This window comes from Siphateles boraxobius, unplaced genomic scaffold, assembly GCF_051911475.1.
Source record: "Siphateles boraxobius isolate OS27281-9 unplaced genomic scaffold, OSU_SipBor_1 55, whole genome shotgun sequence".
Lineage (NCBI taxonomy): Eukaryota > Metazoa > Chordata > Actinopteri > Cypriniformes > Leuciscidae > Siphateles > Siphateles boraxobius.
This window is the reverse complement of record NW_027509181.1, coordinates 8,722,068-8,750,022: the sequence shown is the minus strand read 5'-3', so window position 1 is coordinate 8,750,022 and position 27,955 is coordinate 8,722,068. Positions and strand designations below refer to the sequence as shown.

Below are 27,955 nucleotides of genomic sequence, written 5' to 3'. Positions count from 1 at the left end.
TTTACAGTTAAGTTTCTTGTTACAGGGAGGACCAAAACAATAAGATGTTGCCGTCGGTGAAGGACAACAGTGGCAGCCATGGCTCGCCCATCAGCGGAAAGCTAGAGGGCGTCTTCTTCAGCTGTAATACCGAGTTCAACACGGGCAAACCCCCTCAGGACTCACCATACGGCCGTTACCGTTTCCAGCTGCCAGCCGAGACGCTCTTCAGTCCCAAGACAAACCTGTATTTCGCCGACTTCTACTGCATGTACACGGCATATCACTACGTCATTTTGGTGATCGCGCCGCAAGGCTCACCAGGAGACGAATTCTGCAAGCAGCGCCTACCAGCGCTGGATATCGGCGACAACCATTTCATGACCTGCTCAGAGGATGAAGATGGCCAACTGGTGTTCCACCACGCGCAGGACCTTATCCTGGAGGTCATCTACACCGATCCGGTGGACCTGAGCCTGGGCACGGTAGCTGAGATCAGCGGCCACCAGCTTATGAGTATGTCCACAGTCAACGCCAAGAAGGATCCCAGCTGCAAGACCTGCAACATCAGCGTGGGACGCTAACCTATGAAACTGAACCCTTCTGCTGCCTTGAACGGCACTGAAAAACCGCCTTCTCCTTTAGCCGTCCTCCTTACCCATTATCCTACCATCAAACTTATCCATAATCCATTCCCAGAAAGCAACATAGTGTCTAGGCAGATCCGGGCCACATCTGGATTTAACGGATATGGGCCGACACTATGTTGCTGTCTGGGTAAGGATCCTTCGCAGCATGTGTCTCACAGCTTTTGACAAAATGCTCTTTTTCTTTTACTTATGGATCTCGACCCGGGGTCAGGATAGATATGTCGTGCTCCTATTTTTGTGTTGGGATGTTGACCTGTCAATCAAACTGCTTCTTTAACCCCATTGGCTTTCAGACCCTCCCATTAGAACGTGGCATTGTAACAGTTTACCAAAGTCTACACAAATTTAACACAAATTGCTCATTAAGTCACCGCAGTCAGTCGATCGGCAACCATTCTTATGAAGCATTATGAATGTGATGATCAGGTGAGATCTCAAAAATCGTGATTGGACGCATCAGTTAGCATGATTGCAAACATTGGCACTTCCATAACTCTTTTTCGGCAGTGTTTCATGTTATCTATTCCAACCCATTCAGTATACTGTGATTTAACATATAATAAATGTGATACGACGTGTAGATAGAAAAATATTTATTTTTTAACTGGTGAATAGAAAATGGACAGAACCAGAAGTGCACAATACAGAGGACTTTGGTGATGGAAAAGAATAGGTACACCACGAAGCAAATATATATAGATAATTATATATATTTACTGTATAAACCAATGTAGAATTACGTGCACTATAGCTAACATTCAAAAGCTACATATGTCATTGTGGATGTGTACAGCAATTAAAGTCTGGGACGACGATAACATGACAGAATAACCACACCTGATTGTAGCACAATTCAACAGTTTACGCTGGTTGCCATGCAAAGACACTACACAAAGATTGTAATAGTTCATTGCAGTAGAGCCGTCGGAAAGGAAAGATATTGATTGTTTGTTTCCAGAGTAGCTACTTGAGCAGAATTGCACTTAAAGCGCACATCCGCTTTTCATGAACATATCCCCTGCTTTGGGCTTCAGTATTGTTTGTAGCGTACAATGTGACTAGTCAGTGTTCATTTTAACCACTGGCTTAATATGTCACGATTTGTTATTTATGTATAGGAGGAAACCTGTGCTCTGTGATGGCCACGTACCGTACTTAACCATGTTTTTGAACAAAATAGGTCATTAAAAATACAGTAATTTTCTTCTGGGAGAACCTTTTTAATTCTGGGTCATCTCGTTTTGTGCTCCCTTTTTTCATGAGAAATAAACAATTAACTTGTGTTAGTTCATTCAATGTGTACAATTATGGTCAGTTGTTGCTGTATTTATATGCTAGGGAACTCAGTGAAATTTGCATAAACCCATCATTTTAAGTGCTCTGAGACCTTTTCTATCTAAAGAGTTGCATTATTTGACAGACTAGAAATCCAGTCTAGCCAGAGAGAATCATGGAACCTCATTAGTGTGCATAATGTCACCATGTTCCTAATTCGAATCATAAACTAGCTTCAAACGAGAGCAAGAGAACGTGAAAATTGCATATGATTCGACTTTGGTTAAAAAAATAAAGTGCCATATTCCATAAACATGAATACTCTAGATTTCCTTTTGCCCTTTGAAATCTGAATGAGGTTTGTATCGATCTGTCGTGCACTGTACACAGCACATAGATTGCACACTGCGTTTATGTGAAAGGCCTTGATCGGTTCGGCCCAACCAATTGAGTCTAGGACTTCCAATGTGGTCAGAAATTATATAAAGTGCATTTTAGCATCATTATGGCACAATTATGTCAAATGTAAAAACTCCATTTGGTCCAACACTGGGTTCATCACTGAAAGGCAGAAAGAATCTCTTTAACTCAGATAGTCTATGTGGTTTCCTGTTTGCTGAGCAACACTTCCAGTAAGCGTATTTTGGCTTTGAGACTTTTGTACTCCTGGTACTCCTCGGCCATGGGGATTCTGTCATCTTTTTGTGCGGTTCTTCATTATTTTGGTGGAGAGGGAAAGAAAAAAAAAACAGATACCGCATGAAACAGATGACTCTGTGAGATTACACTACCATTAAAACACATTTAACCATTGAGTTGCCTTACGGAAGCAGTTTTGTACATCAGTGGATAGCAGATAAATGGAAATGTATTTTATTTAAAAAAAAAACAAATTCTTATATTGTGTACAGAAACATAGTTTGTTTTTCTTCCTGGTGGTATTATTTTGTGTATCATTGATTAGATGTGCGTTTCGCTAACTATGCTGAACTATTTTGATCTTTATTTTCCTGTTTCCTTCCTGTCCATGTTCATAAAGACAAGAGTAACATAAAATACCATTAAAATATGTTATTGCCACAATAACGCATCTGTGTTTTACCTTCCCATCTGTCTGAAGAACTGCTCTTCGAACTCTCTGATGGCTTTACGTCGTCTTTTCTTCTCGGCTCGAGTCTCACGCAAACAATCCAGCAACTCAGACCTGCCATTAAATTAGACAAAGACAGTTTATTAAGGAATATTTCATACTAAAATGATAATTTGCACGTACACAATTATAGGTCATTTCAAACCTGTAAGATATAAAGAATATATACTGCAGAATGTAGAGAGGATCTAACACAGGATTGCCAAGTCTGAGGTTTTCTTGCGGAATTTAGCTACTTTTAAATTGTTGCATGGGTTAAAGATTTGACATACTTTATATTTGACCGAAATTCTTCTAATTTTTGATTTTTGTGAGAGAGGGTCACTAATAACCTGTGTGAACAGATTGGCAGGACTACTGCTGGTAAATGAATTTTTCCCAACTTATTAGCAGTATCTAGAAATAGTTCTCCAGTATCTAGAATACCTCCAAATACCCTCCTTATATTTTACTCAAATGTTTGGAATGATATTCTGTCATTCTTTTAAAAGCACTGTTGTAGGCCTATGTGATGTTCCTCAGTACTAAGTGTACCTGGAGGCTTCGTGGAGGTTGCACATGGTTATGGCTGGCTGTCTCACTGTTTTGATCTCATCCAGTGGAGACACAAAGGCCATGTCGCTGTCTCCCTCCTCCTCCCCACAACCTCTCTTATCAGAGAGGCACATGGGCGGGGGTGTGTACCGAACCGAATCATCATCTGACCCTTCTTCTTCTTCCTGTGATATACGTTCAAAACAAACAGACAGAGTCTCTCAATAGAAGTGTAAAAATATGAGAAAATAATGAAACAAAATGCTATTTTTTGATTGGATTTAAACATTACAAGTGGACCACAAGGAAAAAATAATAATTATTTTTTATATGACACCTGTGGACATACAATGGAGACATTTCATTGATGTATGTGGAAGCAGAGGATGTTGTATCTGAGTTGATATGCTGTACACTACCAGTCAAAAGTTTGGAATAATTAAGATATTTTAATGTTTTTAAAATAAGTCTCTATGCTCAGCAAGGTTGCATTCCTTTGATCCAAAATACAGTAATATTGAGAATTATTATTACAATTTAAAATAACTGTTTACTATTTCAAATATATTTGAAAATGTAATTTATTCCTTTGTTGGCAAAGCTGAATTTTCAGCATCATTACTCCAGTCTTCAGAATCACATGATCATTCAGAAATCATTCTAATATGCTGATTTGGTGCCCAAGCAACATTTCTTCTTATTATCATTATCAATGTTGAAAACCGTTGTACTGCTAAATATTCCTTTATGGAAAATGTGAATATTTTTTTAATGATTCTTTGATGAATAGAAAGTTCAATGAAAAGCATTTATTTTAAACAGAAATGTTTTGTAACATTAAAAAGTTAAAAAGTGTAATGCATCCTTGCTGAACAAAAGCATTCATTTAATTTGATATCTTACTTCACACAAACCTTTGAATGGTAGAGTATCCAATTTCCACAACAACAAAAAAAGATTTGTGGATGAAATGAAGATAAGGAATAAATTAGATTTTTAAATATATCAAAATAGAAAATAGATATTTTAAGTTTTAAAAATATTTCACATTTGACAAATGTATATTGTATGTATATTGTTATTACTGTATTTTTAATTAAATAAATGCAGCCTTGGTGAGCAAAAGAGGCTTCTTAAATACAAATACAAATCTTATTTATACCAACCTTTTGACCTGCAGTGTATGTGTATATATAATCACACTTACTATAGTTGTGATAGAGGGAATTGCACACAGGAGATGTTTCACCATCTGGTATCTATCGTAAAGAGGTTTCACCAGGTTTCTCTCTTGTTTGGTGCCCTACGGTCACAATATCACAATACATACATTTTTTTCAAATATTAATGCCATAATCCTAATCCGTGCCTAATTAACTAGAACATTTCTTTATTTAAATGTTAAAAACCTCTTACAGGGCGGCCGTGCAAGCTTTCAAAATACAGCAGACATTTTTGCAGAGTGATCTTCTCCAGGGCCATCTGTCTTTGGGTCATCTCCTGTGGACAGAAGAGTGCGTGTTGAGTTAATCACCGCAAACCCTGGCCGCACAAGCACACTATCAAATCCCCACCCACCCGAACAGAATGCATCCACAGATGGCCTCACCTTCATGTTGTCTGGGAGGCCGAGGGCCTGGCGTTTCTCCCGTAGTCGCTTCAGGAGCCCGTCCACAGTCTCCTCCAGAGAGGGCTTGTGCTGTTGCTCTGGCGTCTCCTGCTGGCCGTTAGTGTACCTGCAGATATCTGTGGACTGGCCGTTCTCATGTCTCCGGGATTCCACAAATGACTGTCTAAGCTTCAAATCTGGGGAGAAGGGGGAACAAGTTCATGAGTCCAATTTTGAAACAAATTGGAATGGGATAAAAGGATAGAATGGCAGGACGTGGTATTTCACTGCGACACAATGGAGGAATTCCATTAGTCCAGCACTTGTTTTTACAAACTTTCCATCAAGAGTTATGATACATTTACTTTCTCTATTGATTAAATATATGTATCTACATTAAATGCTGCAAAAATTATTCAAAACCTCATAAAAAAATTGATTTTGTCACACAACATCACAAAATGTCTGCCATCAAATATTGTTTTAATAACTATTCACAAAATGTGAATCTACTTATTAGTGTTGGGGAAAGTTACTTTTAAAAGTAATGCATTACAATATTGCGTAGCTCCAAAAAAGTAACTAATTGTGTGGGAAGTAATGCAATACGTGAAGGGGCAGTTGTCCGACTGGTAACCCAAAGGTTTCTTTGGGTTACCACAGCATAATGGCTGCCCACTGCTCCGGGTGCACTAATTTGGATGGGTTAAATGCAGGGGACAAATCCCGAGTATGGGTTACCATACTTGGCCTTCACATGTCTTTTTCACTTTTGCATTACTTTTTCTCAACTGGGCTGGGTGTGCTTGTTTGTTTTAATAAAATATATTATTATCCTTTTATTATTAAGTGGTTTTACTCTTTTTTAAGAGATAGAACCCACAATGTTAGGATTAACGACTCACTTTCGGAATCCAAATGCATCAGTACAGGTGCACCTCAGGGCTGTATAAGCTCACCGGTCCTTTTCACCCTTTACACAAACGACTGCACCAATAGTCTCCCGGGCAACCTGTTTTTGAAATTTTCTGATGACAATGCCATTCTCAGCCTGCTTCACCAGAACCCAGACCCGTCATTGTACTTCACGGAGGTTAAAGAATTTGTTCAGTGGTGTGACAAGAATCTATCTATCTCATCATTAACACTAAACAAACTGAGGAGATGGTGTTTGACCCTCGGTCGGTGGGGGATTATACCCCACTGTCCATTCACAGGGAGGAGATCAAACAGTTATCTGGGTATCCACCATAACCTCTTAAGCTGGAGTGATCATGTAGACTATGTTTGATCTCGTTTACGCAGACTGAGGGTGTTTGGTTTCAGCCAGAACATCATGTTTTTATTTTATCAGGCAGTGATGGAGAGTGTCATCAGGTATGGGATGACGGCGTGGTTCGGCAATCTCTGCACACAGTCCAAATCAAAGTTGCAGCGCCTGATACAGACTGCTATGAAGGTGATAGAGAGGACTGAAAAGCTCTCCCTTCAGTCTATCTATGAGCAGTCTGTACTCAGGCAGGCGCTGAGAGTAAAGACCAGTCCCACATCCTTCAAACGGAATATGAGCTCTTGGCTTCTGGCAGAAGGTACAGAATCCCAAAAACAAAACTGAACCATTTTAAATACTCTTTCGTACCCACCTCCATCAAAATTTTAAATCGAAATTTTATTTTGATCTGTACTGTATGCTGAGGCCTGGGAAGTGTGCAATAACTTGGTGTTCTGCTTGTGGTTTTTGTATTTTTATTTATTTATTGTTCTAATCTTTTATTGAATGTATCATGAGTGTGTATGTAGCCTATATGTCTTTAGCCTTTATGTGTAATTACGTGTATTTATTGTCTGTTAGAATGTTATGTTTATCTAAAGTCATTTTTTGCTTATTGTTATGGTTGAATAGGATCATCCAAGGGTCAGCAGCAAGACATTGCTTATGGTTACTAAAGTGAGATGAAATACATAAAGTATGTTTGTGTAGCATGAGTTAATGCCTGCTCACATTTAGTCTAGAACTATAATAAGCATCATGTTCACAGCTCACACAACGCCTCTACACGTACTCCCGATTTCTCTCAACATGAGGACAGGAGAGCGGTCAGTCAATAAATGGGAAACAAATAACTTGTATTACTTATTTGAAAATGTAATTCAGATATTCTGTTGCAATTTAAAAGTAATGCGTTACTTTACTAGTTATTTGAAAAAAGTAATCTGATTACATAACATTATATTGCGTTACTTGTAACTTGTAATCATTACATATTGATGTTTGACTATTTTGAAGAGATAGAGGCAGTGTTGGGGAAACGCATTACAAGTAACTTGAGATACATAATCAGATTACTTTAAGTAACTAGTAAAGTAACGCATTACTTTTTCAATTTATTACAAATATTTTTTCAAATAAGTAACGCGTTACTTTTTCACATTTATTGAATGACAGCTCTTCTGTCCTCATATTGATACAAATAAAGTTTATTTTTTGTGTGCGCTGTGTAAACATGATGGTTATTTTAATTCTAGACTAAATGTGAACATACATTTATTCATCTCACTTGCACAAAAATGAATAAAAACAGTCAAATGCAATCTCAGAATTTGATTAACCAATGTCTTTGGTGCTGACCTTCAATGATCTAATTCAACCATACTAATAAGCAAAAATTATTTTAAATTAGATTTAGAAATAAGAGTGTAGAACTTCCTTCTCCTGTATCCCATAATTGTTCTTTAATCCAGAATGGAAGCACATCTGAAAGGTTTGTTTGATCTGCGCCCTCTACTGTACAGGCCTAAATATGCATTACCTTCAGCCTGAGGCTTATTCATTTCACTTTTGGTGTGAAAGGGCCTTAACATTTGCCAAAAATAGAACTTTTTTGTTTCTATTTTTTTTGTTTCTACAAACAAGCAAGCCCAGGTGAGAAAAAATAAAGCAAAAGTAACGTAACGCATTATACATAAACATTACATAAAAAGTAACTGTCACGAGTAGACGATGAAGGAAGATGTTGAATACTGAATATAGTTAACAGAGTTTACTGGCGTTTGACAAGCATGACATTGAACTATAACCGACAAAGGGTAGAACAGAAGAGGGAGTATAAATAAATAAAAATACACAAGGAGAATGAGGGAACTAAACAGGCACAGGTGGAGGAAGATTAAACTAATTAGGACTAACAAGAACAGGTGCAGACAGAACAAACATAATTGTTACAGTAATGCAATTAGCTGCTTTTTTGGGGAGTAACTCTATATTGTAATGCATTACTTTTAAAAGTAACTTTCCCCAACCCTGGATAGTGGTACATCAGAACATTTGTTCATAAGATTTTGATTAAGAAATGCCCATTAAATTAAATGTATAACAACGTCACAAGGACTATGTAACAATAAATCTAACCGATAAACATTTTTAATTAATAAAAAATAAGCCCATCAATCACATTATGATTATCATTATGTGGACTGGCAGTCTTACCTTTGAGCTGCTTGCGAGACTTGGCTAGTTCACTCATGAGATTGAACATCTCTGGATTGGCTGATTTATCATTATGTGAAGGCTGTAGGTGAGAACAGACACAGCTCAATTTAGAAGCTATAACTTTTGATTAAGATTAAGTCTTTAGCACATTCTCCTGAGTCCTGATCCTCTGATCCTATTTCATCTTAATGAAACAGTTATCATCTGAGTCAGGCAGCAGAGAGATGCAGTATTATCATTCTCCAGTAGAGGGCATTACTAAAAAGCAATGTTGAATGTTGAACTGAATGTTAAACTGAGTAGATAATAGATATTTTCATGTTTTTGACTTGTACAGTTGTAATACGAGTGCTTTTAAATTAATCTGACCTTATAGTTCATGTCTTGCTCAAAGCGCTCCTCAAACTTGCGTATTTTCCTTTTGAGTGTTTGGATGTGTTTGGTGAGGAGCGGGATGGAAGTAGATTCCTTAGCATCTCCATGAACCTCTGTTCTAACAACCCCACGAGCCCTAAAGTGAAGAAAACACAGATATAAACACAGTGTCATATAACTACAGGGATAGTATAGAACAGGCTACATTGGCCAGGTTGATTAAACAACCCATATTTGGTATTAAAATTGCAGTCTTGACAGTAATGCATATTTTCTGTTTTCAGAACTACTGTTTGTGAATTATGAACAAATATTGTGTACAAAAAAGTGTGTTTAACATATATGATACTGCACTGTATCAGTAATGTACTGTAAAATACACTACACTACTGTTCAAAAGTTTGGGGTCAGGAATATGTTTTAATGTTTTTTAAAGAAGACAGCATTGTGAAATAATATTACAATATAAATGACTGTTTTCTATTTGAATACATTTTAAAATGTAATTTACTTGTGTGATGCAAAGCTGATTTTTCAGCATCATCACTCCAGTCTTCAGTGTCACATGATCCTTCAGAAATCATTCTAATATGCAGATTTGTTGCTCAGGAAACATTTATTATTATCATTGTGGAAAACAATTGTGCTACATATTTTTCTGATACTTTTTTCAGGATTCTTTGATGAAAACAGTTAACAAATAACTGCATTTATTTGTAACATTATAAATGTCTTCACTGTAAGTTTTGATCAATTTAATGCATCTGTGATGAATTAAAGTATTAATTACTTTTTAAAAAAATCTTACTGACTCCAAACTTTTGAATGGTTGTGTATGTACAGTACATTACAGTACTGTATACTGTACACACAGAAAAATTAAATGGCTCTCTGAAATACTTAATTCTGATTGGTCATAAGTATTTGACAGTCATTTGCATAATGACGTTAGTTGATTAACTGATCATTTCACGTCACCTGTATCATCCTGCGATCTCTTTCTTCTTACAAAACATAATTATTCAAACTTAAACTACCGGTAATTTATTTTCTAAGCAGCCATGTAATCAGCAAGATATCTGCTTCACATTCGAGGTCATGTCTGGTTTATTTTGCTATTTGCTTATTACGTTAAATGCTTTATATATATATATATATATATATATATATATATATATATATATATATATATATATATATATATATTATTTATTTTTTATTTATTTTTATATAAAGAAATAGAACAGTGAAGGAAATTCTAGGCCTAATACTCATTTTGAACTATTTGTAAATAATACTTGCATTAAAATATGCACACATGTACTTTTATTAGTATGCCTTATATGTCGAGAAAGTAAAACGTTTCCCATCGCACTTAGGAATTGCACGAATAACGTAAATGCATATTTTCAATTCAAAACGGCCATATTTGTGCATCACTGGATGTTACTGTCGGTTGTTTAACATTTCTATCGCAAAACAGTTGACGTATTAAATGTTGCGCTATTTATATCTTTGCTATTACCTATCTTTCAACGTTAAACTGACGTTTCAGACTGCCTGGAATTCACGCTCTGCTTCTGTGAACAGTAAACCCCTCCTACTTTGATATGATTGGCCACCTCAATCATTATGACATTAATGACCGCTGAGGCAGACCAGACTAAAAATCTAACTTCCTAACAACATACAGTTCAAGAATTTCAAATATTGTGCGTGTGTGTGTGTGACTTCAATGCCCCTGACTAGTACAGACACAGTGAGTCAGAGGAAGGGACATCATTTCGGAAAGGTCAGTGCCCATTTCCCATCTCAAGCATACAATATGGGTTGTCACAGATGTCTGTGTTCCCATCACCCAGCATTAGTCAGCAGGAAAGTCATGTAAATAATGAGAAAATAAATTGAAGTTTAAAGTGGGTCACTGTGCTACTAGCGGCAGCTGGATAATTCAGAGACTTGCTCTTTAGGAAAGGAAAAAGGAGGTATTGCGACTGAACAGGCCAACCAAAAGAGCGGTGTGTGTGTTCGTACATGATCAGATGCTGTGCGCAGGGTGGAGACGGGGCAGATTCGGGGTCTGTGTTGAAGCGTTGGCTCTGGCTGAGGCTGGAGCAGCGTGGGGAGGGCAGGGGACTGTTGTCGTCTGTGATGTGCTGGATGAGTCGACTGGGCCCCGGGCTCTGCTGGAGATCACTGCTACAGTCATCCTCTGCCAGCCTACAGTCTGAACACAGACACACAGATCAGATAAAAGCAGTGCCTCCTACAGTTGCTAAGTCTGAGACAACAATTCACACAATCTGATTTCACCAAGTCCAATATGTTGGACAACATTCCAATCAACTAATCAGATTTGAGGGATAAGTTTACAGTTTATGTCAAGTTTAGACTCACAAACTGGGTTAGGTGCTTGCCTTCTACATCAGTGTTATTCACCATATTATCATTTCACTCTGATTTTAGGGATAAGTTAGGGGTAGGGTTAGGTTGAGGGGTAGGGATCAACAAAATATGTTGACCCAGGAACGTGTCTAACTCTGTAAAATCAGGACATGCCTACAATTCAACCTGATCCATTTAAAATGCAACTAGACAGTTAAATAATCTGAAGAAAATATGAGTGGTGCTTGCTGTGCAAAACCTGCCAGCAAGATCCTAGAGTGTTTTGAATGGTTGCTAGGGAGTTGCTATGTGGTTGCTAGGGAGTTGCTATGTGGTTGCTAAGTTGTTCTGAGTGGATGTTACTAGAGTATGTTGCTATGCAGTTGCTAGGGAGTTGCTATGCAGTTGCTTATTTGTTAGTAATTGTATTGTTTTACCCTTTAAAAGGAGTTTTGATGGTTGCTAGGGAGTTGCTATGTGGTTGCTAATGTGATTTTGTGTGGTTGTTATTGTGTTGCTATGCAGTTGCCAAGATGTTGTGAGTGGTTGCCAGGATGTTTATAACTAGTTGCTAAGATGTTCTAAGAGATTACAAAGGAACTTCTGGGCTGTTATGGAGTTATGCAGTTGCCAATTTGTTCTGATTAATTGATAGTGTGTTGTTGTGCGGTTTCAAATGTGTTCTTGTTGCTAGGGAGGCATTATGTGGTTGTTAATATGTTCTGAGTGGATGCTACTAGAGTATGTTGATATGCAGTTGCTTAATTGTTCTGACTTCTGAATGATTGATACTGGGTTGTGGGGTTACAAAGGAGTTGATATGTGGTTGCTAATGTCTTCTGAGTAGTTGCAGAGACAATTTATATTTATAAGGAACTTTGGTAGTTGTTGTGTTGCTATACAATTGCTAGGTGATATGGGCGGTCACTATAAAGTTCCTATGCAGCTTTCTATTTGTTCTGAGTATTGTTTTGCAGTTTCAAATGTGCTCTTTGTTGTTGCTAGGGAGTTGCTTTGTGGTAACTAATGTGTTATGAGTATGGTTATTGTTTTGCTATGCAGATGCTAGGGTTTTGTGGGTGGTTGCCAGGGCGTATATAAGTGATTAAGTGTTAAGATGTTCTCTATGGGTTGTTGCTGTGATGCTATGCAATTGTTCATAGTATTAACACTGTGGGGCAAATTACTGTACGTGATGATGTTTATAACTTAGCATTTGAGTTGTTCAATACACTAACACTAAACAGTAATAGTGACAGAAGACAGAAACTCATACACTTTTGGAACAACTTGAAAATTTAACAGTAAATGATGACAGAATTTTTTTATTTTATTTTGGATGAAGTATCCCTTTAAGATAAAATGCGTAAATGCATAGCCCCCCAAAAAGAGCAATTTTGTGGATAGGACATCTTAATGACTGAAAATGCAGAAGTGTTTTTAGAGCATGATTAATAAAGCAAATACACTATTCATCCTGACTCAAGTAAACGTTAGCATTCCACACTTTTTCAAAAATATATAAATATAGCCAACACAAATGAAAACAAATATGTAAGAGACAGCGGAAATTCTGATTAATGGAGTGAACAAACTGCTGAGTTTAACACACACACACACACACACACACACACACACACACACACACACACACACACACACACACACACACAAACACACACACACACACACACACACACACACACCTGAGTCACAGTAAACTCTCTGACCCACTGAAACTATAAGAAAATCTTAAGACAAAGTGAGTGTGGTCCAAAAGAAAAAAGGGTTTACCAGGTCGCTATAAGTAGTTTAAATGTACTAAATGTACACTACTGTTCAAAAGTTTGAAGTGAGGTTTTTTTAAAGAAATTATTTACATTTAAGCAATGATGCATTAAATTGACCAAATGTGACAGCAAAAACATTTAAAATGTTACAAAACATTTCTATTTGAAAACAAAATGTTGTGAAAAAATGAACTTTCTATTCTTCAAAGTATCATTCAAATCAGGGTTTCCACAAAAATATTAAGCAGCACAACTGTCCTCAGCATTGATAATAAGAAATGATTCTTGAATCTGCATAATATAATGATTTCTGAAGACTCTGACGTTGAAGACGATGTTGACAATTCAGCCTTTCCATCACAGGAATAAATTACGTTATAAAATATATTCAAATAGACAGCAGTTATTTAGAATTGCAATAATATTCCACAATATTACTGTTTTTAAGTATTTTTGATCAAATAAGAATAAGACTTCTTTCAAACGCATGAAAAAAATCTTACAGACCCCTTACTGACATTTGAACGATAATGTAAATATCACTTCATTAGATGAATTTCGCTAATTATAAAATATATATATATATATATATATATATATATATATATATATATATTACAGTATGGTTGTCAAAGTCACCTGAAGCTTCTCTGCTAGGAAACCTGTGTGAACTTGAGGAGAACTGACTTCATACAACTGCCAAAATTACCAGCTGGTTAAAAGTAACTGCTCAGAAGAATGAAGTTATCTCGGAGAAAATCTCCAGCATTATTAGTTTGATTTTGGGGCAAAGAGAAAGAAAAAAGCTAAATGGCGTATGTGAGAGGTAGTGCATAAACAAATCTCGCCAAGATGTGGGATGAACGTGTGTTAAAGTCGTGCTGTGCGGAGGTGCTTGCGATCTCAGTGCCTCTCCATCACCTGTGTTATTAATAGATGCCAGTGTGAAGCGGCTCGGCCAAGTGACTCACATGTGCCCAAAAAACAAGAGCCATCTTTTTCAGAAAAATCCCATAAACGAACAAGCCCAGCCCTCCCATCAGTCCTCTTAAATCAGTCAGTGGTTTTCATATCAGCAGACCACATTCATTCATTCATTCATTCATTCACACACACAATGTAGCAGCCCACCATTCGGTTTGCATCACTACTAACATGCTATAAAAGAAGGGCTTCAAAAAGCTGTCAGCTCTCGTACCTGGTAGGCTGTTCTCTTTCCCAACGCCATTGCATGAAGGAAGCAGAATTTCGTCTTTGAATCCCAGGCTGGGGGGACAATCTTCAGGAGAGAGGTCTGAAGAAGGGCTGGAGTCTCCCTCCAGAGCCTGGAGCTTCAGCAGAGAGCCCTGCAGGCAGAAGCAGAACATGCCCGCTTCAGCTTCTGGACCGTAAGAGGAAGATCGTACCGCACGCGTCAAACGGAAAGGAAGGATGCCACTGCAGTCTCACACGCCCCTCTGCTCTGCCTCCATCAGCCCTGCTTGTGATACACGCGTGCGTGTGTGTGTGTGTGGGTCCGAGGGTGTGCTTTCGTACACGAGCGAGGCTTGTGATCACGTCTCTCTCTGCTGCGGTTCTTTATCTGGCATGGATTATTCATGGAACTCTTTTAGTGGTGGAAAAAAAGGGAGCGTGCAAAAGAGAGAGAGTGAGGGGGGGTCTTCTGGCGTCAGCAAGCCCCTTAGCAGACTGGCTGAAGCTGGTTTTACTGATAGGAGAACAGGTGTGGTTGGAGGAAGAGAGGAGGCGAGTGCATGCGGAAGGATGCGTGGGATACGTGGAGGGGGGAGGTGTGTGTGTGTGTGTGTTGGGGGGTTCTCAGATTTAGCTTGGCGGTTATGAAGGCTTTTCCCGCATCTGGCGGTGTGTGTTGGGGTCTCACTAAGAGTATTGACATCATGGCCCCTCCCAGCATCCATTCATAAATTAGAAAAAAAAACGTAGCTGCAGGATCGTGCAGCTCTACGATGTTGCGTTTGCATATACGCACATACACACCGATCTCAGAAATGTGACGTCTCAGGTATTAATTTTCAAGCCTATTTGAACCTTTCTGAGGACACTTTTTGTCTCTAACACATAACACTGTGCCCATTTATTTTAAATCAATTCAACTGAGCCTTCTAAAAATGACGTTTTTTTTATTGGCATCTGTGGTTCCAAAAAGAACCTTTAATATACATGTAACCTTCCCTATGTACGTACACCAATATCAGCAATGTGCCATCCAAATTTGCCCCAGGTATTAATCTTCAAGGGCATTTTTATATGTGAGGTCTTCTAACATATAATGTCCATTTTTGTCAAATAAATTAATATGAATTATTTAATTCGTCAAAATCCATGATTATGAAATACATTATTAGCCCTCACAATTCTGTGGCATATTTGCCCGGAGCCCTCCCATCTTTTCATTTTCTTTTTTTTCCCCTCTTTTCACGGTTCATTTGTCAGTATTGTGGGATGACTGTAAATGCAAGTCTGTGGGTTAAGACATTGATGCACTGCTCCTCTCACAGAGGATGAGTCATCCTCCTCTCCCACCCTCCCCTTTCCTCTCCTCCATCCATCTTTTCCCCGCTCATCCCCTCTTTTCCGGGGGGAATAGATTGCGTGGTTGTGTGGAAAGGGTAACGCCCCCTCAAGCACCACTTACGCTCATCAAACCGACAGTGTTGGTGTGTGTGTGAGAGAGAAGGACTTATGTAAAGATCAAGCATGCTGATATATGGCACTGACCAATAAGGAGATCATCAACAACATCCCTGGAATGCAATCAGCCATCAAATAGGACATCATTATGTAATTCTGATGTTGCACCGGAGCATGCTTATACAGCAACTTCTCTTTTTGCAGCATCCTTAGTATTTTTCCATTATTTTTTTCATAGGCATTAAAATACTTCAATAAAGATTTAAATAAAATAATGCTTTTAATCAAACCAAACAGGAAGAAATCATTATACAATTTGATTGAAGAAAATGTATCAAATTCATCACAATCGTTATTATCAATATTTGCTTGCACTTAAAAGTACTTAAAGAGAGTATATAGTTGTAATCAAAATTATTCAACCACCATTGCAAATCAGGTTTATTGGCAAAATGTAAAAGCTTTCAACTGTTTGCAGTGAACAAATCAAACAAAAGTATTTGAAATAGCTCAACACATCAAATATTTCAAGTGGTTTCCGCAAATTCAACTGAAAATGCAACTTTTAATGACTTATGCAGTGTCAAAACTATTCAACCCCTTCATGGCCAGCATCTTTAGTACTTCTATAAAATAGAAGTAAGGTAGAACACCTTTTTGCTGTTATGACCTGCTGCAAACGAAGTGTATAGACAGACACCAGATTCTGGCAGCGCTTTAGCCCATTCATCATGAGCAATGGAGTCGAGTTCAATAATTGGAGAAAAAAAAAGGGTTTATTGGGTGTGCATGCTGCAACTGCCTTCTTCAAATCCCACCAGAGATTTTCTATGGGGTTCAAGTGTGACTGTGCAACCAAGCTTTGGTGGAATTTGAGGTATGCTTGGGATCAATGTCCTGTTGGAAGGTCTAATGACGCCCAAGCTTCAGCTACCTCACTGACGGCATGGCACTTTCTCCTAGGACTTCCTGATACTTCAATGAATCCATTGTGCCTTCCAGTGCCAGAGGATGCAAAGCAGCCGCAGAGCATTAGCAGAGCCTCACCATGCTTAACTGTAGGCAGAGTGTTCTTTTCATTCTTCTTCCTCGGGACATACCAATGATCCATAGGGCCGAAATATTTGAGCAAATTGGAGCCAACTTTTCTTGTGCTTTGGGTCAGTAGTGGTGTACATCTGACAGTAGTCAGTGCCTGTCGCGACCAAGTCTTGCTGCAGGTCTTTAGCAGTCACTCAAGGGTTTTTCTGAAACTGCCGTCTCAGAAATCTGGTTGCAGCCGTTGATAGCTTCCTTTTTCTGCCCCGTCCAGGTAGTGTAACCACTGTTCATTTAACTTTGAACTTGCGAATTATGCTTCCAACAGTGTCTCTAGGAACATTTAGTGCCTTCGCTATCTATTTTTATGCTGTTCCTTGTTTGGGAAGGGCTATGATATCTTCTCTGTTTGGACCATTCTTTTGACTTGTCATATTCCAAACATGCAGTCAAATGTGACACTCAACAAACGTAGCCAGTTCAGATATTTCATGTGTTCTAGCTCAAGCACACCTGGTTCAACTAATGAAGCCCTTGATCTTTCCCTTGTGTTGCATCACCTGTGCTTGAGACAACACCTGTTTTGCAGATGTATGCTGTTGTGAGGGTGTTGAATAATTTTGAAACTACAGAAGTTATTAAAAGAATTAATTATGTTTTACTAAATCACCTGCATTCCAAACCTAATCTAAAAGAACACTATGCAAACAGTTGCATTTATTTGGGGAAACCACTTGAAACATTTGTTGTGTTGAGCTATTTCAATTACTTTTGTTTAATTTGTTCATTGCAAACAGCTGAAAGTCTGTAAATTTTGCTTTTAAACCTGATTTGTAATGGGGGTTGAATCATTTTGATTACAACTGTATATTGTCGCACTTTAACGGATGCACATCTGTGTTGACTAACAAATTAAAGGACATGTAAAGATCTTGATTATAATTTAAACTAGTTTTTTATTCAATATTACATCAATACAAATCACATTCGACCGTTTCATTTTTCAAAGTATTTATGAAATTACATATTAAGATGATAAATAAGTATTTAAGTATCCTAGTGTCCAATAATCATAATCTAAAGAGCGTCTTGGCATTTAGTTGATATCTTTGAAGAATCTTTTCCCATGGGCAAGGTTATATTTCTGGGTTTGATTTTTTTCTGTGGCGTCAGTGGTGACCTGATGATGTTCCTTGCCATTTATCATTCAAACTCTGAATGACATCACAGGAAAGTGGGTGGTCTAGATGTTTTTCTGTGAGGGCTACAGGAACACTCATGGACCATTCACAGGACTAAATGTTTTTGTACTGACAGATGCTCACAACTTTATGTAAATACATCTTTGGACCTCTACTTATGATTGTGGCACAAATTGACAAACTTGAATGTTTTCTTAAATGTTTTGAAAAGTAAATTAAACACACCCATATTGAAAATGTTATTTTTTAACGTGCGTTTCTAATAAGTAACTAGATTATAAGACGTTTAGGCTGTGTGTGTAGTTTACATTGTAGAACAAATGTCCAAGTATCATCAAGTTATGTTTACCACAGACCTTAAAAAAAGAATTACCAGAATATTCTTCTAAATATGATACAGGTTTGGACCAACGTGAGGGGGAGGATTTTTAAAAAAAAATTAGCAGAACTTTTGCTTTAAGAGATGAAGACTACATTTGAAGCCAAATTAAAATAATAGCTTTATGACATTTAAATTTAAGATATGAGCAGATGATGTGCTGTTTTAGAAGTAACTCACAGAGTGTTTTACCTCAGGCGTTTGAGGTTTGTCTTCCTCTGTCAGTAAGAATGTCAAGCTAGAGGATGAGAGAAGAAAGGAGACCTGGTAAATGGATATAAGCAGGTCTGAGAAATTTTATATAACCTTTATTGTATCTTCAACTATTCACTAACATTTTAATTATCCTGTGACTGTATTTGGCTGTAAAAGAACTGTTGACTTGATCCAGTAGATAATGAATTCATCTTTGTTTCAGCATTAGCATTGCTTCTTACCTTGTATTTGGTGGGGTGAGGCAGAACCGGTTCCTCCAATCAGCACACAGAGCTCCCACAAACCCGTGCAAACCTGGATCTCTTTCTTCACACACAATCTCCATCTCCAAAAAGCAACAACAACAGCTAGACAGAGTTACAATCAGATCAGCAGCTGTACACAATATTTATTTGCAGGTTTCATATTAAAATGCATGAATGTGATCATTTTATTTAATTGTCAAAAGACATACTTTCATAATCTCATACATTTCAAGAAGCACAACCCTTTTTTTTAAAAAAAAACATGCTTTTAGGATCTTTTAGGAAAAGCTTTTGTGTATGTAAATGTGAGAATCATGATCAGCATGCCGATGTGGGAAAATCCCGCAGATTTCCTCCTTGGAAAGCTCCTCACATCTCATCTCAGGACTCTCCCATAAGAACCAGAAAGGAATCACAGTTCATATTCACACAGTACACACTCCTGTCATGTACAATGGCTCACTTTATTAGGTACACCTCTTCAACTGTTTGTTAACTTAAATATCTAATCAGCCAATCACATGGCAGCAACTCAATGTATTTAGGCATGTGAGATTTTATTAGATATATTAGAGATTTCTGTCCCTCCATAGACAGACTATGCAACTATCCCTTTGATGCTTCAAAAAGTTCATAAAGAGATCATAAAACGAATCCATATGAACTGTTTGAACGGTTTAGTCCAAATTTTCTGAAGAGACAGGCAAATTTTTTATGATGAACAAATTTAATTAACATTCATCAACACACACATCAGATATGGTAAACGGAAGCTCAAGCATGCTTGCCTGATGTGCGAGAACCAGTGAGGTTCATTCTTGTGTTACGCAGCACGTTTGAGCTTCAGCAACGACCACTGAGGTTCATTCTTATGAATCAAGCAAGTACGGTTGAGCTTCTGTTTATGTTCGCTGATCAATGTTTATATGTGAATAAAAGCCTAAATTCAATCTGCTCACCATTTAAAGTGATTGAGTCTCTTCAGAAAAATTGGACTAAACCGCTCAATTCATTCATATGGATTAGTTTTACTCTTTATGAACTTTTTGAAGCATCAAATTGGTAGTTGCGTGGACTGTTATCTCTGGACTGAAAGAAATCTCTCAGATTTCAATAAAAATATCTTCATTTTTGTTCCAAAGATAAAAAATAAAAAAAAGATAAAGTCTTACGGGTTTGGAACAACATGACGGTGAGTAATTGATGACAGAATTTACATTATTGGGTGAACTATTCAAGTAAATCTTAGTTGCTATAGTTCAGTAAGTGTAATCATAAACAATCTTGAAATATTACAAAAATATAAAAGTTATTCTTATGCTTACTTCTTAAAAATCAGTAAAGATTTTACAGCAAAGATGACCTTATGTTGGGCAGTTTTAGAATTATACTTAAAGGCCTTTTACTTGCTAAAAAAAAGTATAAATTATTAATACAACATGTAATACATGTTAATACAACAGAAGGCAAGGAATACGTAGATTGTGTACAACAGGTTTTTCAGCAAAGTTTTGATCATGTTGATAATTTAGAGACCATAGAAATGTAGGAATGATAAAGTTACGACTCCTAAGCTGTAAGAAAGAGCAACCTCTAAGCAATTCATTTTGGGAAAGGTCTTACCTCAGTAAAAGATGAAGGATTTCAGCATCATTGGATTGTTCACTTGGTGTTGCTGTTTGTGAAATCTCCACAGATTGCCCTTAAAGTGCTTTCATTTGCATGGTGCGGATGTCCCAGGCTTGACTGGGCAGGAACTGAAAAACATCTACAAAAACTGGTCATGATCAGTCCCACATATCCAGTGTGTAGGAGAGAGAGAGAGAGAGAGAGAGAGAGAGAGAGAGAGAGAGAACGAGATAGAGAGAGAGAGAGAGAGAGAGAGAGAGAGAGAGAGAGAGAGAGAGAGAGAGAGGGATAGGGAGCTTTCAATGTGGTGTGATGTGTTTTGACAAATCTGGTGCACTAGGGCTCACATGTAGAAATGGTGACCCACGCCTACTGGCAGAATCAGGGTATCTGTGGGACTCTGGATGCATCCAAAATCGCATACTTCCCTACAACATAGTAGGCAAAAAACAGTATGTGACAAATGTAGAATGTCTGAATTCACACTTTCACAGTACTCAAAAGAAAGTAGGCAAAAAGTACCCGTATGACCTACTACTTCTGGCAAGATTCTGAATTGAGCATACTATGGAGACTTTACCATCCCATGAGGCCACAGGAGAGAATTTATGAATGGTAGTGAAGGGACACAACTGATGGTTGGTAGTTCACGTGATCAAAACAACATGGTGAATGTAATATTGTTGTTCAAGTCATCTCGTACAGATCATATTTACGAGTTGAGCGTACATGAACGCCACCACAATGTCGTATACGAGTGGGAAGCTCGGGATTTCATTTAAGCCCCGATCTTTACGGATTGGGAACTGCATGTCAGTGAGAAACATGGCCGAATACCACTTAATATTGTCAGGCTTTTCTATTTACAGCGAAGTAAGCTAATTGCCTCCACCGAATACGATGCCATTATAATATTCACTGTAATGTAACGATAAAGTTTTTAGTGGCTTCATAAATTAATTAAAAACATTAAATAAAAAACAAAGTAAACGTGATGCACATTTCTTTGTTCTTCATTTTATAGAAGTAGAGTTAAGAACCTTGCTGTAATTTTGTGTAATTAATTAAGAGAAAGTACAAGTTGTGGCCAGATCCTGTGGTACAGGAAAAAGCGTGTGAGCTTGTGACCAGCAGGTATGACGTCACGTTAGACAAACCGGATCCCTGGTTAACTGAGAAAAAAAAAAAATAGGATTTTTCCATAGGCATTTTGATTATCGCAAAAAACTAGCCTTGTGATCAACAAATGTTTATGATGCTTACATATTTTGTCCATCAAGATAATTTTTTTTACAGATGAACACAGTCGCCAGTCACAGTCACAAATGCAGGCGCCAGAAGTCAAAAGCTAAAGGTTTACAAACTACACCACGGTCCCACGACTAAGCTTCCGAAAACTCTTTCAGTTATCATCTAATTAACATTTTCCCAGAATGTTTGAGTTAGAATAGTTATTGTAATAATAATTATATCAGAATATCGAGGCTATTAATCGGTCTGAGGGTTTACCTGTTCAGTGTGATGACGTTTAATGTCCCGACTTGTAGGCCCATTTAGACACTTTTTATCAACCACCTTTTTCAAGAATCAAGACACATAACTTAAAAACTTTTTTTTTAAATCATACTGTATTTATGTTGTTGAATAAAACGTGAATGTATCTTGAGCTTGTTAAACAGACCTTATTTCAGCAATTTAGGTCATCCCAAAAACCCACTGACTTCAGGATGATGCAACCAAAATTGCTAAAATGTTAATTCACATTTTGGCTTACAAATCAGTCAAAATCAGCATGAGAATAACTTAAAGGGGTAATATTTATTTTCTTTAGGGTAGAGCTGCACAATTCTATAAAAATTGAGAATCAAAATATTTTTGTTTAAAATAGTTCCCAATTCTCCCATGATTCTGAATACACAATAAAAAAAAACATGTAATTTACAAGAGGTTGGCAAAATGTTAACTGCTGCAGTCCTTTTAAAAATATGTAACTCATTTGAATTAATTGCTTTTAAAAAAATGGGTTTGAATGAATGATTCAATGACTCGCTCATAAATATGTCTCTTTTTTCATTACTGTTTGAATCAGCATTTTAGAGTGTAGTGCAAATATTCATTTGTAATGGACGTATTGCACAGGATTTTGGAATTTACGAATCTGCGGCCGATTGTTCCCATCTTCTGGCGTAAGGGTCACAACTTAACCGAGTAACCATTTAAACCGTAACACTGGAAACCGATCAAAGTCAGCCATCTTGAAGGACATCTCAATTTTCTAATTGCACCGCGAGGAGGTGAGGAACGAAAAGTGAGGAAACTTCCAGAGGAGTTATGAGCGAGGATGCACATATGCTATGCATAAGTCTTTCTTGTCGGAGAAACCTGAGGCAAGTATAAAATCTCCTCCCCCTTCACCTCTGTCACAGTCATTTAGGAATTACACAGTAAGTTTGCATTTTTTTCTGGCCACACAAAAACGGCGTGTTTGTGTAAATAATCGTCCAAAACGCATAAAAACTTTTCCGTTTTTAGTTGAAAACGGTGTCATGTAAATGGCCCCAGAGATTTTTAACTGATGTCTTGGTTATAATTTCTGACTCCATTTAACACATTTGAAACAAAGTCAAAAGAGTTTCTAAAACATCCCAATTCTAATTTCAGGAATTGTCACATGCCTGTCCTGTCTTGTGTTGTACATGGGTGTTTTGTTATTTTGGGCCATGTGCTCTGGTCGTTGTCTGATCCCTCCCCCTCGTTACCTGATTATTGTTTGAGTTCTTCCACCTGTCCCCTCTTGATTTGTTCCCTTCTTAAGTCTCCTCTTGTTTGCAGTCTTTGTCGGATCGTTTGTCTAATGTCTCCTGTTCCCCGTGATTCCCCGTTCCCCGCTTCATGTTAAGGTTCAGTTGTTTTCATTTTTATTCATTGTGTTTTTCCCCCTCGTGGGTTTTTGCTTTGTGTTTGTTTATTTTTGTAATAAATTACTATTCTCTGCATTTGAGTCCTCACACCTTTTTGCCTTGCACGTTCCATGACATAACGATCCGACCTAATGAGGACTCAGCGGAGAAGAGGGGCCATGCCAGGGACTGTTCACGCTCCGTTTGCCCAGCGAGAGACTGTTCACGTCACGTCTGCCCAGCGAGAGACCGTTCACGTCACGTCTGCCCAGCGAGAGACCGTTCACGTCACGTCTGCCCAGCGAGAGACCGTTCACGTCACGTCTGCCCAGCGAGAGACCGTTCACGTCACGTCTGCCCAGCGAGAGACCGTTCACGTCACGTCTGCCCAGCGAGAGACCGTTCACGTCACGTCTGCCCAGCGAGAGACCGTTCACGTCACGTCTGCCCAGCGAGAGACCGTTCACGTCACGTCTGCCCAGCGAGAGACCGTTCACGTCACGTCTGCCCAGCGAGAGACCGTTCACGTCACGTCTGCCCAGCGAGAGACCGTTCACGTCACGTCTGCCCAGCGAGAGACCGTTCACGTCACGTCTGCCCAGCGAGAGACCGTTCACGTCACGTCTGCCCAGCGAGAGACCGTTCACGTCACGTCTGCCCAGCGAGAGACCGTTCACGTCACGTCTGCCCAGCGAGAGACCGTTCACGTCACGTCTGCCCAGCGAGAGACCGTTCACGTCACGTCTGCCCAGCGAGAGACCGTTCACGTCACGTCTGCCCAGCGAGAGACTGTTCACGTCACGTCTGCCCAGCGAGAGACTGTTCACGTCACGTCTGCCCAGCGAGAGACTGTTCACGTCACGTCTGCCCAGCGAGAGACTGTTCACGTCACGTCTGCCCAGCGAGAGACTGTTCACGTCACGTCTGCCCAGCGAGAGACTGTTCACGTCACGTCTGCCCAGCGAGAGACAGTGCACGCTCTGTCTGCCCAGCCAGAGACTGAGCACGTCCAGTCTGCCCAGTCAGAGACTGAGCACGTCCAGTCTGCCCAGTCAGAGACTGAGCACGTCCAGTCTGCCCAGTCAGAGACTGAGCACGTCCAGTCTGCCCAGTCAGAGACTGAGCACGTCCAGTCTGCCCAGTCAGAGACTGAGCACGTCCAGTCTGCCCAGTCAGAGACTGAGCACGTCCAGTCTGCCCGGTCAGAGACTGAGCACGTCCAGTCTGCCCGGTCAGAGACTGAGCACGTCCAGTCTGCCCGGTCAGAGACTGAGCACGTCCAGTCTGCCCGGTCAGAGACTGAGCACGTCCAGTCTGCCCGGTCAGAGACTGAGCACGTCCAGTCTGCCCGGTCAGAGACTGAGCACGTCCAGTCTGCCCGGTCTGAGACTGAGCACGTCCAGTCTGCCCGGTCTGAGACTGAGCACGTCCAGTCTGCCCAGTCTGAGACTGAGCACGTCCAGTCTGCCCAGTCTGAGACTGAGCACGTCCAGTCTGCCCAGTCTGAGACTGAGCACGTCCAGTCTGCCCAGTCTGAGACTGAGCACGTCCAGTCTGCCCAGTCTGAGACTGAGCACGTCCAGTCTGCCCAGTCTGAGACTGAGCACGTCCAGTCTGCCCAGTCTGAGACTGAGCACGTCCAGTCTGCCCAGTCTGAGACTGAGCACGTCCAGTCTGCCCAGTCTGAGACTGAGCACGTCCAGTCTGCCCAGTCTGAGACTGAGCACGTCCAGTCTGCCCAGTCTGAGACTGAGCACGTCCAGTCTGCCCAGTCTGAGACTGAGCACGTCCAGTCTGCCCAGTCTGAGACTGAGCACGTCCAGTCTGCCCAGTCTGAGACTGAGCACGTCCAGTCTGCCCAGTCTGAGACTGAGCACGTCCAGTCTGCCCAGTCTGAGACTGAGCACGTCCAGTCTGCCCAGTCTGAGACTGAGCACGTCCAGTCTGCCCAGTCTGAGACTGAGCACGTCCAGTCTGCCCAGTCTGAGACTGAGCACGTCCAGTCTGCCCAGTCTGAGACTGAGCACGTCCAGTCTGCCCAGTCTGAGACTGAGCACGTCCAGTCTGCCCAGTCTGAGACTGAGCACGTCCAGTCTGCCCAGTCTGAGACTGAGCACGTCCAGTCTGCCCAGTCTGAGACTGAGCACGTCCAGTCTGCCCAGTCTGAGACAGATCCGGAAATGCCCATTTGTGTGGCCGCCAAGGCACTTACGGACTATCTGGAGCGTCTGGCTCGGATCCTGGACATGCCCGTGTCTGCTGTTCCAGAGCCGGAGGCAGAGCCAGTGCCTGCTGTTCCAGAGCCGGAGGCAGAGCCAGTGCCCGTTCCGGAGCCGGAGCCAGTGCCCGTTCCGGAGCCGGAGGCAGAGCCAGTGCCCGTTCCGGAGCCGGAGGCAGAGCCAGTGCCCGTTCCGGAGACGGAGGCAGAGCCAGTGCCCGTTCCGGAGCCGGAGGCAGAGCCAGTGCCCGTTCCGGAGCCGGAGGCAGAGCCAGTGCCCGTTCCGGAGCCGGCGCCAGTGTCTGCTGTTCCAGAGCCGGAGGCAGAGCCAGTGCCTGTTCCAGTGCCTGTTCCAGAGCCGGAGGCAGAGCCAAGGCCTGTTCCAGAGCTGGAGCCAATGTCTGTTCCAGCGCCAGAGCCAGTGTTTTTTTCTGTGTTTGTGTTTGTTCTTGTGACTGTTACAGTTCTTGTGTCTGTTCCTGAGCCGGTGTCTGTTGTTCCTGAGCCGGTGTCTGCTGTACCTGAGCCGGTGTCTGCTGTACCTGAGCCGGTGTCTGCTGTACCTGAGCCGGTGTCTGCTGTACCTGAGCCGGTGTCACCTGAGGGGTCTTCACCGCCCTGGCCGCCCGAGGGGTCTTCACCGCCCTGGCCGCCCGAGGGGTCTTCACCGCCCTGGCCGCCCGAGGGGTCTTCACCGCCCTGGCCGCCCGAGGGGTCTTCACCGCCCTGGTTCGCCCTGGTCGCCCGATGGACTGTCTGCTTCGCCCTGGTCGCCTGATGGACTGTCTGCTTCGCCCTGGCCGCCCGATGGACTGTCTGCTTCGCCCTGGCCTCCCAGGAGTAAGCGGTCTGTTCCTCCCGTCCTGCCCTGGTGTTTCCTTCCTGTCCCGCCCTGGTCTTATGGAGTGTCTGGTAGCCGCTCCGTAGGGAGGGGGTAATGTCACATGCCTGTCCTGTCTTGTGTTGCACATGGGTGTTTTGTTATTTTGGGCCATGTGCTCTGGTCGTTGTCTGATCCCTCCCCCTCGTTACCTGATTATTGTTTGAGTTCTTCCACCTGTCCCCTCTTGATTTGTTGCCTTCTTAAGTCTCCTCTTGTTTGCAGTCTTTGTCGGATCGTTTGTCTAATGTCTCCTGTTCCCCGTGATTCCCCGTTCCCCGCTTCATGTTAAGGTTCAGTTGTTTTCATTTTTATTCATTGTGTTTTTCCCCCTCGTGGGTTTTTGCTTTGTGTTTGTTATTTTTGTAATAAATTACTCTTCTCTGCATTTGAGTCCTCACACCTTTTTGCCCTGCACGTTCCATGACAGGAATAGGATTTACTGACTCAGTAACTTGGTTATTCAGAGGAATCATGGGTTGAATTATTGAACATATGTGCAAAAGGAAGGGTGGGAGGTGTAAAGAAGATACTAAAACTGGATTCAAAAAACAGCAAAACAACATGGTGTTATGCTGAACATAATCAAACCCTGATCCATGTAAAAATATCCATCTGTTACTTAATTTCAAGTCCATATATACTTTAAATTAATCTTACAGAATAGCAGAGCCAAAACACAAGTTTCAGAGAGAGACTGGAAGTATTTTTTTATCAACGTTGAACTGTTTGCAGCGAAACAAATCTGTATAGTGATATATTCTGACTAAGAAATAATATTCTAATATGAGTTTTATCAGGAATTGATTAGATTGTGAAAAGTGTCTTTATATTAGATTATAGGCCTATTAGCCCAATGCATGGGATTTTTGTTGTTGTTCAGCACTTGAGTTACCAAAAGCAAAAATAGCTCAAATTTAATACACTTCATACTTGACAGCCAGTTATAGGGAAGGGTTGATAAATATAGGGCTTGCATGGTGGGTTGAGGGTTCAGCCGAAAAAAAAAGACATTTCAGAGGCAAAGCAAGTTAGCACCACTTGAAATTTTGACAGATGATTACAAATACAACATTTTTTTTATGAATAATGATAAAATCGTGCACAATAAACCATGATTTATATTCGCCGTCATGGTGTTGAGTACAGTAGAACTGAAAACAAGCAACGAATGTGTATATACATATATGCAACAGTTAGCTATTCAAAACAGCTCAATTCATTTGCAATTATATTGCATTTATTCAGCAGTTTAACAAACAATGAGTTATTGAGTAACTTACTTTCTAGATTCTATTGGCAGTTAAAGTTGTTTGTCTTTTTTGCTCCGCCAGTCAAAATACCTCCAACGACGCCACA

General features: G+C 40.2%; 2 protein-coding genes across 7 annotated transcripts in view; one reads left to right on the top strand and one right to left on the bottom strand.

Annotated features, from left to right (window-relative positions):
* The window catches only part of phyhiplb (phytanoyl-CoA 2-hydroxylase interacting protein-like b), a 41,266-nt gene extending 38,279 nt beyond the window's left edge, over positions 1-2,987 (top strand). For all 3 annotated transcript variants that reach the window (XM_077206140.1, XM_077206142.1, XM_077206143.1), the window contains exon 5: positions 26-2,987. In XM_077206140.1, coding sequence (XP_077062255.1) covers positions 26-563 — 538 coding nt within the window. In that variant the 3' untranslated portion in view covers positions 564-2,987. The remainder of the gene's footprint in view (positions 1-25) is intronic.
* fam13c (family with sequence similarity 13 member C) lies at positions 1,206-27,955 on the bottom strand. Of its 4 annotated transcripts, none has more exons than XM_077206133.1 (14): positions 27,880-27,955; positions 20,593-20,737; positions 18,946-19,049; positions 18,689-18,746; positions 14,436-14,583; positions 11,097-11,289; positions 9,057-9,198; positions 8,685-8,766; positions 5,198-5,394; positions 5,005-5,088; positions 4,796-4,891; positions 3,589-3,773; positions 3,007-3,108; positions 1,206-2,616 (listed from the first exon to the last, which is right to left on the bottom strand). In XM_077206133.1, the coding sequence occupies exons 3-14, from the start codon at positions 19,047-19,049 to the stop codon at positions 2,502-2,504; spliced, it is 1,506 nt and encodes a 501-aa protein (XP_077062248.1). In that variant the 5' UTR covers positions 20,593-20,737; positions 27,880-27,955; the 3' UTR covers positions 1,206-2,501. The 4 variants fall into 4 exon arrangements, with proteins under 4 accessions (XP_077062248.1, XP_077062245.1, XP_077062249.1 ...); XM_077206130.1 differs by lacking the exon at positions 27,880-27,955 and adding an exon at positions 20,946-21,201; XM_077206134.1 differs by lacking the exon at positions 27,880-27,955 and adding an exon at positions 20,946-21,201 and having other exon boundaries at positions 18,701-18,746.